We start from the raw sequence: 16,423 nt of genomic DNA on the forward strand, positions 1-16,423 counted from the left end.
TTCATTCTAACCAGGATTAAAAATATTGTTGCTCCTTAGAGTTCATTTAATTTTTTTTTACATATGCTGTTCTGCATCGTCTCCATTAAAGTTAGGTGCTTTAATCAATGAACACTTGTAGGAAAATACATTTGTCAGTTTCTAAAGTGTGTTTGTTTTATTTTTCACACCTTTCTCCATTGAAAACATTATAACTGAGTCACGGTTCAGTCGCTGGACTGGGGACCGTGCAGTTGAGGACACCCACATCTTATAAACTGTTTGGCATTGTTTCAAAAATTATATGATAAGATAACCTTTATTGTCACTTTTTACTGTAGGCATTAAATTAAAAAATGAAATTCTGCTGCCTGCTCTCAAAAGTGTACATAGAAACACATATAAACATGCTATATATACCTATATATGTATATACCTACACCCTTACGTATAAATACACATAAAGATTAATCACTGTCCATCTTGAATACTGTACATGGAAGGGGCAAGTTTGAGAGTTCACAAGGTTGATAGTGTATGGAACAAAACTGACTGAATCTGGATACCACGAAGCCCCCTCCCAGAAGGTAACAAGGATGGATGTCCAGATTCAAAAGTATATTTGAACTTGGCCTGAGAAGATTCTTCCATGTGGCACAGTTACACTACAGTTCGCCTTGAGTATATACTCAACAACAACAACAACAAAAAAACTTCAGCCAAATGCAGTTCTTTCTGTGATAGGGAAATCTTCCTGAAATATTTGTTTGTTAATATATATTGCCAATGTATATCTGCTTGCCAATATGAGACCTGGTTTCATATAGTGGTCAAGGCATGAGACCAAAAAACAGGAGACTATGAGATTCAACCCTCCCTTGGTTCACGAAAGCTGGTTGGATGACTTTGTCTCCACCCAAATCCATATAATGTAACCCAAATAATATTCGTTAAAGTCATTTTTGCATTTCAGAAACACTTAAAGGTGTTTCTATAACAAAGTAATGTGGAAAATGACTCTAAGTTTTCAAATGCTCAGCAGCAGGATTCCATTTTTGATTAGAAATCCCTGCAAAATACAATAAGTGCCTGCGTGTTCTATTGTGTGTGCAAGGGAGTATTTGTGTGTTATTAATATATTTTATGCCCACTGCAGCTCATGCAATTTGAAAGCTATATTGGGCAGAGATTTATCAGTAAGGTTTGACAGTTTGCTCTTATAGAGTTGTTCTTTTAGCCCACATACTGTACGTTGTGTCACTTCTTTCCACTATCAAGTAGCATTATTGCTAGACAAGGAGGACGATAATGTGATATTAACATATTTTGGTAAGCAACCTCTGTTTGAAAACCTAAACAAATTCTCAGGAAAAACAAAACAGCTGGTTTTGGACAGGTTGAAAAGTAGAGGATATTTGTTAGCCTGCTTCCTGGGACTTGTTTGCACTGAAGCTTTACTTTTATCTCTGAAATAGATAGTTCTAAGCAAACATGAACTCACATTTTGAATATCTGCAGGGCCCAGACACTTGCTATAATAAGGGCTATTATTACTTGTGAAATTACTGAAGCTACCCTGCACCATTAATCACTGTACAGAGATTTTAAATACCATAAGTGGCTTCAACAAGCTATCTCAAAACTCATGGTTATTCACAACATTGCAATCTGAAGGAAGATAAATTGGAGGCTTTGGTGAAATACTCCAACAGAAGCTTTTGTCAAAAGTTGGCATTTGCCATGACTCAAGGAAGGGCATACCCAAATGAAGCTTCATGTTATGGAAGAAGATAGCAACTATACAACAAGCTAAATAATATAAGGAACAACTCCACCAAATAGATTTATAATTCAGAGCAACCGGTTCAGCTGAGTATAGGACATGTGCTATCTGCAATGGCTGTACATAGGGGCATATACAGTATACTGATTCTTATTCAGCTTTTGGAGCAAACACTCGTCAGCACTCACTGTTCAGATTCAAGAACGAGGAATGCACGTTTTGCAGGAACAAATGCCATTTCAAATAAGTATGTCAGTTAAAGTCCATCAGTGTGAAACCAAAGAGGATACCAAGAAGTCACATCATTTGGTTTCATATGAACTTAACCATTCAGACGATAATGTGGATCAGTAGCTGCAACACATTCAGAATGTGTAGAAGCAGCAGCCTTAAGATGATGAAATGTAACAATATTAACTAATGGAAAGATGGAAGATAGCAAGATAGAAATTGGGTCTTCACCTGACCTATCCATCGACAACAGTAATATATTCTGTCAATATTTCACAGATACTGGTGGAATATATTAAGTTTTCTCCATGATTCTAGTAGACATTAAGAAACTGAATTTTGATGCTGTGATTGTATTGTACATTATGATCTTTTTTTTAAAAAAAAGCCCTTGTTGACCATTGATTGTTCTTTTTTTGGCTGGAGCTGTGCTTAGTCACAGATTGTCAGATGACACAAGCACACAAATTGCTTATTACTCTAGAACCATGTCTTGTTCGGGGGAACCTTTACCTTTACCTTTACACTCTCAAAGAGTCCTTGCTATTATTGTTGGAGTCAAGCACTTTCACAACTGTGTTTATGGCCATAGCTTTAAAATTCCTGTTGACCATAAGCCTCTTTGGGAATGTTTTCAAATATCAATATTATCATTTCACCTGCAGCACTAGAGACGATTATATGTTTAAAGCCTTTGATTATACATTTGCCTACATGCCAGGACAAACAGTAACTGGTACAGACCCTCGGATTCAACTACCATAAGAAACAAGGTGTTTTGTACAACCATTAATTTTGAGCATCTTATTGTTGGAGACCCTTCACTTCAGGCTTATTGAATTGCAAAGTTAACTGCCCAGGATCCCAAATTATTAAATATATTAAACTTAGTGTGGAAAAGTTAGCTGGCTGACAAGCTACAGTGCCAGGAGAATTTAAGCCTTTGCAATAGTGGCAAATATCTGTAGCTTGGGCAAAGGATAAGGGTGAAGGTTCATTCTCTGAGCTTCTGGGCTGGTTTATGAATGTTTTGTTACCAGGTTAGGTACCATCTTCAGTGGAGTTTAGGGCATGTCAGTGTTCTTCTGTTTATAAGGGCTTCGTGTGGTCAGTAGTTCTTGTGAATGTGAGGTCATGTCAGGTGAGGGTCTTGTGATGAGTCTAGTGATGGGTCTTGTGATGGGTCCCGTGTGAGTCATCACAAGACCCTCACTTGACACACCCACACCTGACCCATCACAAGACCCTGATCTGAGGGGACCCTCACCTGATGTGACCTCACCATCTGACCACACAAAACCCTTGTAAACAGAAGAACACAGACATCCCCTAAACTATGCTGAAGATGTTACCTAGTCTGCTAATGAAATGTTTGGAAACCAACCCAAAATATAAGCCATTTGAAACCCACAGACATAGATACCTGCACGATGGTTGTCTCTTCAGAAGAAGGACCATATTGCTATTTCAGAGGGGAGACTCAAATCATTCTAATTGCATTGAATGCAGCACATAAAAGTTTTGGCTAGAAATTACACCTTAGACAGAAACTTACTCAAACACCATATTTGACATAATACCCCCAAAAGCACTTAGGTTCCCATTCCTAAGACTCTGTATTGATGTTGAAAGGCCATGTTGAAAGAACTTCCTAACTGTATGCAGTCCTATTCAAAATAGGCATAAGTAGTTTTAGCATCCTCATAAATGTCTTTCACAACAGCACTGTATCAATTATTTGTAACTCGTTGATTGTCTGACCTGACTCAGATAAAAAGTCAGCATGTATTTCAAAGGGCTTGAAAGATTTTATAAAATATAACCTTATCCAAGCCATCACTATTCCCTCCAATTATCACTAGGAATTCAACCCTGCTGTGTTCCTTTAAAAACTGCCGGCCTCCTGGGGACTTAAAGAAATATGTCTGAGATACTGCTGTATCAGCTCTTATTCTCTACTCTTGTATATTACATGAGCAGCTTTTTGAAAGAAACTATGAAGCCAGATCCAGTGCCGTTCCTTCTACTAAAATTTGGATCTCGAGACCCATATTGCACCAAGTTTAGTGTGAAAGTGAGCAAACATAGCATCATCACATTGATCAACTGAGACCTTCTTCCCAGAGTGAATGGGCCACACTATATTCATTGAAATATTGCACCCTAAACATTCAGGAGTGGACAAGCTAGATATACTTCTTGACGTATCCCTAGAATCAGTTCAGAATGACACCAGACCTGGTTCTTTGCTTTCGGTATATAATTCCTTGAATCTTTTACACCAGTTGACTCAAGGGACCATCCATAAAAAAGTTTCCTCTTTTTTTGCCCCTTTCTCATTTGGAAACAATTTATCTGCAATAAATTCTTGAAGGTGGTTGCCAAAGTCAAGATAAGAGGGGTGAATTAAGACTTTCCATGATTTGGAAACTGCTTCTATTTTCATTTCTTGTACATTTGTGCAGAAACCAGGAGAAGGGGAGTGGAGGGGTCTGACTGCATGTTGCTTGAGGTTTGTGGTCAATAGATATGTAAGAAAACTGGGGAGACAAGGAAGTAGAAAGGAGGCTAGGAGAGAACATGGGAACAGTAGTAGCCAAGGGCAATATGATGGGAGAATACAACCTTACCATTCCAGACAAAGAAAGGCAGACTCATATTTGTGAGATTGATGCCTACCCAAGGAAATAAAGGTGAAAGTGATGGGACGTGATAGCTCTTCAGTGCAAGGTAAAATATTAAAAGCATTACTTTGGATTTGATCAAGGAAATTGTTGATCCAAAGCATGGAGAACTGACTGTCAGTAATGCTCCTAGTTCTCTTCAAAAGACTGAGCCATAATAGAGGAGACTAGAATTGGGAGTTACAGAATTGGAATAGTCATAAACTATAAGAATTCTCTCATCAGTCAGAAGATCCAATCATCAGTCAATGTTGCATAGCTGCAGAGTTTGACAGACTGGGATAATCAATATGTTGCAGGGTGATCTCAGTACCCTGAGAATCTAGACTTATATATTAAGTTAATATATTAATTATATTTCTCCAGCATTAATGAATTTCTCAAAATTTCTGTTGTCAATAAGCTTGATGGGAATGGTTCAGCTCAACTCTTGCCCAAGCTCAACTCTCTTGGAGTTCCTTGCTGGAAATGTTTATATATTTGTTTTCTAATTCCCCCCCCACACACACACCCCTTGTTTTCAGCATTTTAAAGTGATTTTATCTCGTTCACATTTCCTAGTTAGCTTTCTGGATTCCAATGCCAGACTCCTTCACTTAAAAAAAATCAATTTTCAATCTGCTGAATAAAATGTCTAGTTTAGTTGCAGTTAAAGAGCAGAAAAGTCAGCACACGTGCACTTAAAAGAAGATACCATAGAACAATTAGCCAGGGCAAATATCTCTTGGTTGATTTAAGAATGATTATTCTCTTTAAGTGGCATGAAGATATGCTATTAAACAGTAACCATAGTAGCACAAAAATCTGGCTATTTTTTCATACTAAGTTCACCGTGAAAATAAATCATGTAACACATTCTTTCTGTATTCCTTTCTCTTTAATTTGGACTTTTGCAGATTCTCCATTTTTTTCTCATACAGGGTCAGTGCAGGATCATATGCCTAACTGTTTAAACTCACTAGTGAATATATACCAAAAGTCACATTTCAGGGGGGAAAATATATACAGCAGGAAAAAAACACACATACCCAACTGGATTTTGATCAGAAATGTGAGCAAGGCAATCTCTACAAATTACCAAGTATGTTTTTCTTTTCTTCCTGTGAGTATATAACTTTGCATTTTTAAAAAAGTGAAAAGCAGAAGTGCATTTCCATAATAAAAGTTACCTGCCCTTTTCTTTTTTAAAAAACAAACACAAGTTTTATTAGTTTTTCAAATTACAACCTATATATTTAGAAAGCATCATGATACCTGGGTAGTCATCAGTTCAGTAACAGTTTTCAATACATAGTTCGGGTTACATTATCATAGATAGCATCCTTCTCTATTTCCTGCAACATTCAATACAATGTATTTAAACTAACAAATTTATAGGAATAGCATAGTCAAGTAAAGAAGATTTTGTCAATCCAATTTCAATCTGAGGACCCAGATTGTTGGGGGCAATTAAGCTGACTTTGTAATAATGCCGCTTGGGGTGTGTGTGAAAGCCCTAATAAGCAGGCATATACATAGAATGAAGGCTACTGCTAAGCTTGTAAGCCGCCCTGAGTCTTCGGAGAAGGGCGGGATATAAATGGAATTTTTTTAAAAAAGGTATATCTATATCCTGTTATTAAATTTTATCTAATTTTGATGTTAATTATAGTATCCAAGGCAATCTCTACAAATTAACAAGTGTGTTTTTTCTTTTCTTCCTGTGCGTATAAAACTTTGCATTTTTAAAAAAGTGAAAAGCAGAAGTGCATTTCCATAATAAAAGTTACCTGCCCTTTTCAAATGCTGATTTCAGAATATATTAAAAGTGTTTAGTCCCATATAAATCCTTCAGAGATCCCATTGTTTTTATTTGTCAACATGTCAATTTATTCCAACCTCTGTTTTCTGTTCTTTTAACTAGATATCAGTCCAAAACAGAATTCCCTATTTGTGAAACGATTGCTAATTTTGTCCAGGTTATTTTAGGAAGAGCCATATGAAGAAGGCACTTTGAAGGTTTAGAAAAATAAGGCAAATTTGATCCATGCATTCATTGACATTCCCAAAGAATTTCTAAGCTTTGTGGGCTAGGTGACCACATTCTTTTCTTTTCAGGAAAATTTGTCCAACATTACTTGATAATTTTACATTTAATAATGCTACCTTCAGTTCATTAAACATAAATGAAGCTCTAATTTTCTTTACCTTTTTAAAGTCAGTTATAATATTTGCTATTTTTAGATAATTACATTTTCTGTTTTCCCAGTCCAGTCCTATGGAGGGGACACAGATTTCTGCTCAAAGAAACAAAAATGAAGTTCACTGCTAAAATTGAATGGAGACCACCTGAGACCAGCCATTTGCTTACATTCAATATATCAATGGGTGTAAAACATCATAATCATTCCTTGTAATTACTTCAGTCAAGACTGCAAAGTAAACCTGTTTCATTGAAGCAGTACAATTTTACAGATGGGATCATATGGGTGATAATGGGGTGTGTGTGTGTGCACAGTTGACTTCTAGACAGAAAAGACATTTATTTGCTCTACAAATTGGATCTACAAAATGTGAATGTGTGTATATGTCTCTATCAATTTCTCCTCTTCAAGGAGACAGGCATATTCACTAAGTGTAAGGGAAGGAGTGTTAGAATCTGGGGGCAGAGTTAAAAGAGTCATCAGCCTAGAATCCCTACATAGCTACAAACTACTGTATATCCAATCCTTCTTGAATTCTGTTTACCCTTTAACTAATTCCTAGCAGGTGCTAACCATTAGTTAAGAATATTCCTGTGGACCTTCACATGTGGACCTTTGCAGGTGGACCAGATCTTTCTGCCTGCCACTAAGGGGATACATAACTCTATTCCCAGTTCAATTCATTATTTTCCTTCTCTCAGCCAGTCAAATTTCTGTATTCACAGGGTTGTTTTATTTATTATTATTTTTGCCTCCCATCTCCCCTAAAAGGTGATTCAGGGAGGACTTCTAAGGACCTCTCATTAGATTCTCCTTCCAAACACATGTGTTTCTGAATGTCCCCTGCTTCTTGTGCAGTTTAGATGAGTTAGCATCTGACTGCCCAAGAACTGACTCTCAGAAAATAGCAACAGACTTATATAACACTTCATAGTGTCTTAGAGCCCTCTCTACCTTCCCCAGCGATTCTGGTTCCTCATTTTACTGACCTCGAGAGGATGGAAGGCTGAGTCAACCTTGAGCTGGTCAGAATCAAACTGCTGGCAGTCGGCAGAATTAGCCTGCAATACTGCATTCTAACCATTGTGCCACCACAGCTCTTAAAGTAAATAAAATTATCAGAGAAGCAATTCTAGCTGGCAAGGCTGACAAGGCATACATCACAGCATCTCTGCCTTTATTAACCATGCAAGGTAGCCAAAGTTTCTATCAGGGCAAGCAATAGTCTAGATTGAAAGAGAAACTGGAACAGGTGAAGAAGCTCCCAAAAGACATGCCGACAATATTCATACCCATTTGATACACATGCCATGGTAATCATTTCAATTCCAAATTTTCATATTACATGTATTATTACTGTAGCATATCTGTTTAAGAATATATCAAAATAGAGATAGCTTTGGTTATTTCTTTCTTACTTTATTTAAGAGCCTTTCCTTCTTCATTGTACAGCCCTATTTTTTTTCTTTATTGTTTTAATTTAAAAGCAGAGCACTGCCTTTAAACACCAATCTGGCTGAAGAGTAAGAAAATGCAAATGAAGTAGAAAAAATTCAGAACTAATCAACTTCAACAAGCAGGTATTTCAGTTTTATTTGCATTTCCTTACTCTCCAACCAGATTTGTGTTCAAAGGTAGCGCTCTGCTTTTAAATTAAAACCATAAAAGAATTGTGGTTTTTTTAAAAAAAAATATGCAGTTGCACAATGAAGAAAGAAAGGCTATTAAATAAAGTAAGAAAGAATTAGGTAAGGGTGAAATTTCTTCTTGAAGCCATCAGGCTTGCTCACAATAAACAGTCAACTTATATGGAGTTTTAATTTCTTCATTTTTTTAATTCCAGCGATTGCATTAATTAACAATAATGATGTCTGTACAAGCTTTCATATTTCTTTTTTAAAAAAAGAAATATATGTGAATTTTTGAGTCACCTTTCTGCAATGTAATGTAAGTATTACATAAAGGTATGGGATAAGAAAGTAACCCCAAAAGAAAAAGTAAATTTTAAAGAAATCTTGTATGGAGGAGGTTACTCAGCAGCAACTATGCAATCATATCAACTAACTATTCCAACCTCCCTCACATCGTTAGACAGATAATCTACTCAAAAGTATGAATTATAGAACAAGAAGCTCCTCAGATCACAATACTTTTGACCTCCCTATTCGACTGATACTTGGTGAAGTATAAATTGAGTGGAGAATCCTAGTAACAAATGCCTTAAGAAGAGACCTTTTCAAGAAGACAGTGTCTATTTCTCTGCCTGATTTGATTAGGAGTTCAGATGCTCCAAGCTTCCAAAGTGGTTTATCCTGCCATCTAGCAGGGATTTCAAGTATTGTAACTGCTCACTATGAATAAGCTCAAACAATAAACATTCATTGAAGGGGAGAGGGTTCAAAATATTGAAAGTGGTGTGTGATTGTTTTTGCCTTTAACAAAGAGAGGCCCAAACAGCAACATGGCCACGTTATCTATTTATAAAAACTGTTTTCCTCTGACTTACAATAAACATCACAAATCATTTAAAATCAGTATTATAAAATCGTTGATGAAAAACGAATGTGCAAAGCGGGTTGAGTCCAGCCATTAAAATCTAAGTGAAACATTAAAACTCCAACTTCCCTTTTCAATCGGAAGTGAAATAAAATTAGTCTATAAAAGAAAACAGAGTTAGGAAAAAACTTAAACCTTCTTTGCTCCATAAATATAAACCCACTGAAAAGACCTTGTGCCTCATATGTCTTTAATTGGCTGATGTAAAGAATTTCTTTTAAGCAAATTTCTCTGCTTGAACTTATGGGTGAAGACAGATCTCTAGGCAAACTGGAGTTTCAAACCTGCCAAGACAACATGGCCCATATGTTACGCAGACCATCTCAGTCCCTCACTTTGCTATCTTGTCCTATGACTTTCACAGAAAATACAATACAATTCCGTAATCCAGAAATTAACTCCATTAAGAAATGCCTATATCACTTTTCTTTATTTATACACTGAAAACATTACATCATTACAAAGTGCACACACACAACTGCACCAAGAGAGAAAAGTAATGCAGAAAGTGTATTCTACCAAATTGACTTAAAATTCAGGTTACCATATGCTCAATTAGGATTTAATTCCTCCTGTTGGTATCTTGTGCCCGTTTAGTTTGTTGTGCCAAGCTGATACTACCTTACTGAATGATTTCATGCCATTAAGTCTGCGGTCCATATATAAGAGAACGTGGGCATGTTTTTATTTGCCACATATCTCCCCAGCCAGATGTAGAGCCCAATACAGATGTGCTCTGCCACAGATGTGGTTTGTAATTGTAGTAGCCTCAAGCATCAAGTTTACCATATAATATAAATGCCTATTCACAAATAAGCTCCACTTAATTCAACCCAATTTATTTCCAACTCTGGCCTTTTAGTGCCATCAAAGAGTGCCTAATTGCCTATCTTTTAATTTATATTAGGACTCTATTTTTTTGCTATGAGAGAGAAATACTAGCTGAATGGCCCACTTCACACACACAAAAAATCTCTTGAACATGCCCTCTATATTTTTTCCAGTTTTCATCATTATTTTCTCAGTCAACTTTATAACCTTTCCTGACTAAAAGATCTTCCTCCTCCTCCTCCTCCTCCTCCTCCTCCTCCTCCTCCTCCTCCTCCTCCTTTCTTCAACTTCCATTGCTCTAAATTTAAATAGCAACTACTGGGATGACATTGTTCAGAGATCAATATTGCTGCAAATAAATTCTGGGATTCTAACAGTGTGGCAGTTCTGAATAAAGTCAAGCTCCTAAGCAGACTTGTCATTGTTCCTAGGTAATGACAAAATCACATTCTGTAATGCACATCAAAGGACTCAGTAGATTTAATTTGCTTTGTTTTATATTGATGTGTTTATGCAGTGACCAAGTCCAACTACTTTGAAATTAGATTATTTAAAATTGCCAGACAAATCAATGGAAGCCTAACCTGTTATTATAACCTCAGCCTGATCCAAAGAGGGAAAATGCACTTTTATTCACAATGCATTTCTAGCCTGTGCTGTGAACATTGCCTCTCTGTCCTTTTTATTGATTCCCTGACTTAATTCACCAATTTGAGAATATTTGCTGACTAAAATTTGTACAAAGCATATTTTGAAGTGCTAATTTTTCTGCGAGCCTGTCTGGTGTAGAGGTTAAGGCAACAGATTAGAAAATAGGAGACTGTTATATTACAATGACTTATATTACCTACATTACCTTCAACGAAATATAACACAATAGAGATATTTTTGAAAAGGGACTTCAGGAAGAAATGAAATCTGAACACATTACAATGCATAGTTTTAAATAATGCATGTATCACCATAGTCAAAACAATACTTGTTCCACAAAGATGTTTTTAAATTGATACAGCAAGCAGTTTTCATGTTGATTCCTAATGAGTTTACTTAATATATACACAAAATTAAATATAGCACATGTGCATATTTCTAACCATTGGTTGTGTATGTCTACAACCAGCATGACTTTAAAGTAGTTCACATTTCTATATTAAAAACAGGTGACAATTTGGTTTGAGATAAGATGATAGAAACTTGACATCTCCCTCCCTATTCTCAACCTACCCCATTCCTCCCCATTCCTTTATATTAAGGATTGAAAAATCAATTTACAATGCATGTATTGCCAAAACAGATTGTATTGTGACATAGAGACAGCTGAGAGTAGAGTTTGCACCACTGTTTACTTATTAGTTAAAAAATTATTAGCAAAAATTATTTAGAACGAGGTAGAAAAAAGGAAATATGTATCAAGAATTGATGTGGTTGAAAAGCATTTAAGACAGATAAATGCATTTCTTAAAATGCATATTCTAGGGGAAAAGTGTATACACATTTTTAATCTAGGAAAATTTAATAAAATAAATGTAGATGATTGATAATTTTTTAAAAATAATTGACTGGAATACTATGGAAAACCTAACACCATTATTTACCAGATATACTGTAGATAGATCACATACTGTATATATGCTGGTATATTCCATAGACTGTCAAATATAAACCCCATAAAGAGCCTTGGTGGAACAGTGGGCTAATGCCTCCTTAAGTAACACCAGCTGCCTGCAATTAGTGCAGGTTTGCATCCCACCAGGCTCAAGGTTGACTCAGCCTTCCATCCTTCCGAGGTAGGTAAAATGAGGACCCAGATTGTTGAGGGCAATAAGCTGACTTTGTAATAATGCCGCTTGGGGGTGTGTGTGAAAGCCCTAATAAGCAGGCATATACATAGAATGAAGGCTACTGCTAAGCTTGTAAGCCGCCCTGAGTCTTCGGAGAAGGGCGGGATATAAATGGAATTAAAATAAAAAAATAAATAAAATGTCACTGGCTTCAGGATAAAGTAGTGGGTTGGATTCAATCATGATTATAATATATTTATTTCAAGATTTATTGAGTTCAAGGTGGTTACTCCAAGTATACTGTAATTAACTCAACCCAATATAAAAAATATATCTCTTACAATCTAAATTTCCTAGTGAAATCCATGCAAGGCTGTTAGCTTCAGAAGAAAAATCACAAGAAGACCAAAAGGCCTTAAAAAAACCCCTGAGTTGTTGGATATAATTATGCAGAAGAGTGCATAGAAGGAAATGTTATGAAAAAAGAAATAAGGTAATGAATAATTTTAAAAGCAATCTTCAGCACCAATGAATAGATATAAATTTATAGGTGTCAAATAATAAAATCAAGGCACAATATATCAAGAAGGACATGCTATGAATATCTTCAGTGATTTTATCACAATGATGAAAACAATATTATGTTTTTTTATCATAACACAAGCTCCACCCCTTTGTATGTGAATACACAGTCACAATGTATGTAATAAAAGGAGCAGTGCTTTGACATTGCTTTTTGTCATCCTTGTCCCTCCTTATTTGTCCCCTTCCCACCCACAGCAGATACTACTGGACATGCAAAAGTTTGACGGATTTACTATACTTGGATTTGGCTAGTCTAAAGAAAAGAAGAAATAGGGGAGACATGATAGCAGTATTCCAGTATTTAAGGGGCTGCCACAAAGAAGAGGGGGTCACGTTATTCACCAAAGCACCAGAGGGAAGGACGAGAAACAATGGTTGGAAACTGATCAAAGAGAGAACCAACCTGGAATTAAGGAGAAACTTCCTGACAGTGAGAACAATTAAACAGTGGAACAGCTTGCCTCCAGAATCACTGGAGATTTTAAAGAAGAGACTAGACAATCACTGGTATGAGATGGTATAGGTTGTCCTGCTTGAGCAGGGGGCTGGACTAGAAAACCTCCAAGGTCCCTTTCAGCTCTATTCTATTCTGATTTTTAAAAAATAAATTCTATTCCTGGAACAGGCTTCTTTTCAAGCAGAATACTTTATCAGTCTTCCTTAACGAAGTGCAAGGGATCTGTGTGGCTTCAGGAGAGATTAAATTGTAGTTCCCAGAAATTCCAGTTAGTATTAATTAAAAATGCTGGTACATATAGTTAAGTGACACACCTGGAGGACATAAGTTCCTCTTCTCTATTATTCCAGTATTATCTTATTCCCTTTTAGACTAGCACTACTAGTTAGAAGAGTTCTATAATTTCCAATGTAGTTTTCCTATCCTGTCCATTGAATGTGTGCTTATGTTCTTCAAGTTATTGTACCCAGGAAGAACTTGATTCCATAACCACAATTAACCCATTTTTCATTCTAGGAAGACGCATTCTTTTTGAACGTCAAGAAAGAAAATCCTCATGTGAGAGCAAGAGTAACCTAGGAGGTGGTAGACTCTCTTTCACTGCATGTGTTCAAGAATGGAGACTCATCTGTCAAAATTCCTCTATTTGGGATGCTATGGAACAGGAGGGATCCATTCCTGGTCTAAATAGATCTACGATGGGATTGTGAAAATCCAGCATCAGAAAACATTTTTATTTGGAGGTTTATCCCTTTTTAAAAAAAAATAAAAAAAAATCTTTGCAGTCTTCTCAATAGGTGTACTTGAAATTTCAGCAGTGAACATAATGTCAGCGTAAAATTTGAAAGGTTGCCATGTTCAGTGATGCAATTACTATGTTTGCACTCCAACAGAATAAAAGGGAACAACCTGTCGTCCCCCCCCCAAAAAAAAATCATTATTGGCATTTTCCAGTAAAAAAAGAATAGGGTTTAATGGACCCACTTCCTTACTACCTTGCTAATTCTCCGGCCAAGATACCAAACAGGAGACTGATTTCTGGTATGCCTGCTTATCTCTGCAATGATCAGATTCAATGAAATATTTATGCTGATGGGGAGCCATGCAGAGAAAAGAGCCTCCTGGGTCCATTGTTAGTCCTTTCCTATGGATGTAGCTCTACCCATAAAAAGCTGAATCATGTTATGTACTTCCATTCCCAGAATGAGGTTCTTTAAAAGGAATTTGAGTGAAATGAGATTTCTGCACCTAACTGCGGTCAAACAAAATGGAAAATAAATATTGTTCTTTTACATTTTGGGGGGGGAGCTCACTGTTCATTTAAATCACTTGCATTTTTTTAAAAAAAAGTCCTTGTTTTCCTTGTACATACGGCAAATTTAAGTTGAATACAAATGAGGCTGATGAAGTAAATAGCTTCTTAATGTGTTTACATTGCAAATTGCATTCAGACAGCATAACATAAACAACAGTCCTACCCTTAACGGGATAAATCTTGAGGTGGAACAAAATCAAACCCAACATGACTTGCAAACCATCTGAAAAACTGACTTGAGTCTTTCCACTCAAGGTTTAATAGGATTTGGAAATGCCGATCAATGGAGGAGCATTTTAAAATATGCTCTATATAATGTCCTGGATGAGGCTGAAGGAGAAAGAGTCTACCGTGAAGACACTCAAAACAGCAATGTCATCCAACAGTTTTCTCAACTGCATTTTCTTATTCAGTCTCTGGATACCTTCTTTTTCCCATGACCACAGATGCAATAGGACAACCATTAAAAGATTAGACGCTGACCTAAACAATTCCCAAAAACTATCATTAACAAGCTGCATGAGATTTCTTACTGCAGTGTTCCATGTCAATACATCCCTGTTATCAAAATTCCGGATATTGCAGCTAGCTAACAACTCAAAAGCAGTTTGACTGATATGAATTTTCCTTAAGAACCTGGAGAAATTTTGAACTTGTTGGGTGAGCTAAAAATGTGTGCCAAGCCAGAGCCCTTTAGTTCTTTGTAAAATTAGGTTTGCTGATAACCTGTTCCTTGAAGGAAAGCAGTTGTTTAACTTATTTAAAATGTTCAATCTTACACTGCATTCCCCCCCTCTCCTATAATAAAATGTAGAGTTATTTGATTCATTTGGAGGAATCACTGGTGAACCTATAGTAGAAGAAATATATATATTTCTGCATTCAGGGTAAATCATTCAGATGTGTTCATAGGCTTGACAGAGTTCTCACTACTGCCGCCTACTGGATTGAAGATTCAATAATGCAATAATGCTTCACCTAAAACATAAATGATCCATGGAATTTTTAAAGTTTACACAATGTATTGGGAGAGAGGAATGTAAAGGGGGAATGTAAATTGATCGTATATTCCACTTAGTAGTTTGGTGATGCAGACCGAGGTTCTTTTCACCAAAACTGTCAATAGGGAATCTGCATTGTTCACTATGTGAACTTCACTGCAGAGGAAAAGTCATGAATTCAGGTCATGCGCAACAGCAGCCACCACATCAACTGCCTTTTGTCATATATATCATGTTGACGGTTTACAATCCCTTTGACCCATTAAGCAATTACTTAATAGCACAATTTAATTCTTACCTCCTAAAGCTTGTTTCATTACAAATTCCATGGTGATGGCTTTAGATTCCTTCCCACCAGAGCAGGTCTCACATGCAAGTCAGGTGGACACAAATTCCTGAGGTTTATCCTGCAGCTGAATTCACAAAACAAGGGGGGAAAAGCATTAGGGTGGCTAGAGCTCTCTTCTCTAGTTCCTACTGCAATGGATCTACTTGTCTTTTAAGAAATCTGCTAGGTTGAAAAGCCGTGGTGTATATGCATACAGAAAATGCACACAGCATGTCTCACACCAAAGTTACTTGCTCAGGCTTTGGATAGTTAGAACGTATAACATAATCTGTGAAATGCACTTTAGGAAGGCTGATAAATGGTATAATGTTGTGCTGCTATATTATCATGGGATAGCCTGAATTTATAGGGAGTAAAAATGGAATTTAGGTACCATTTACTCTGAGTTTTGTAATAAAATAAAATAAATCCCAGTAGAATTTAGTTTTTTTTTTTTAAAAAAAAGCCAGATGAACATAGGCATTTTCTTTATCTTAATCAATTTTCCAAACTGACTATTTCATGGGATTTTCCTGACTTCTTTTTTCCATTTTTTTTAGATTGCGCTATTATAAGTTGCTCTAAAGTTCAATGCAAAAATCATAGGATTTAGTTCTTTACTATCTGACACAAACTTCAGTCATCCTTAGGGGTTGCTTGAGAAAATGCCCAGAAGTGGGGAAGGGATAGCTCTTCAAAACAGAGGCAG

At 36.4% G+C, this 16,423-nt stretch overlaps 1 protein-coding gene across 1 annotated transcript in view; it reads right to left on the reverse strand.

The window, feature by feature from the left end:
* CPLX1 (complexin 1) overlaps positions 1-15,715 on the reverse strand; it is a gene marked incomplete at both ends in the record, with an annotated part of 143,878 nt that extends 128,163 nt beyond the window's left edge. Inside the window, one exon of the mRNA XM_081316189.1 lies at positions 15,685-15,715. Coding sequence (XP_081172315.1) covers positions 15,685-15,715 — 31 coding nt within the window. The remainder of the gene's footprint in view (positions 1-15,684) is intronic.
* Positions 15,716-16,423: the final 708 nt, after the last annotated feature.

The sequence above is a fragment of the Vipera berus genome (genome assembly GCF_964194415.1).
Source record: "Vipera berus genome assembly, chromosome: 2".
Lineage (NCBI taxonomy): Eukaryota > Metazoa > Chordata > Lepidosauria > Squamata > Viperidae > Vipera > Vipera berus.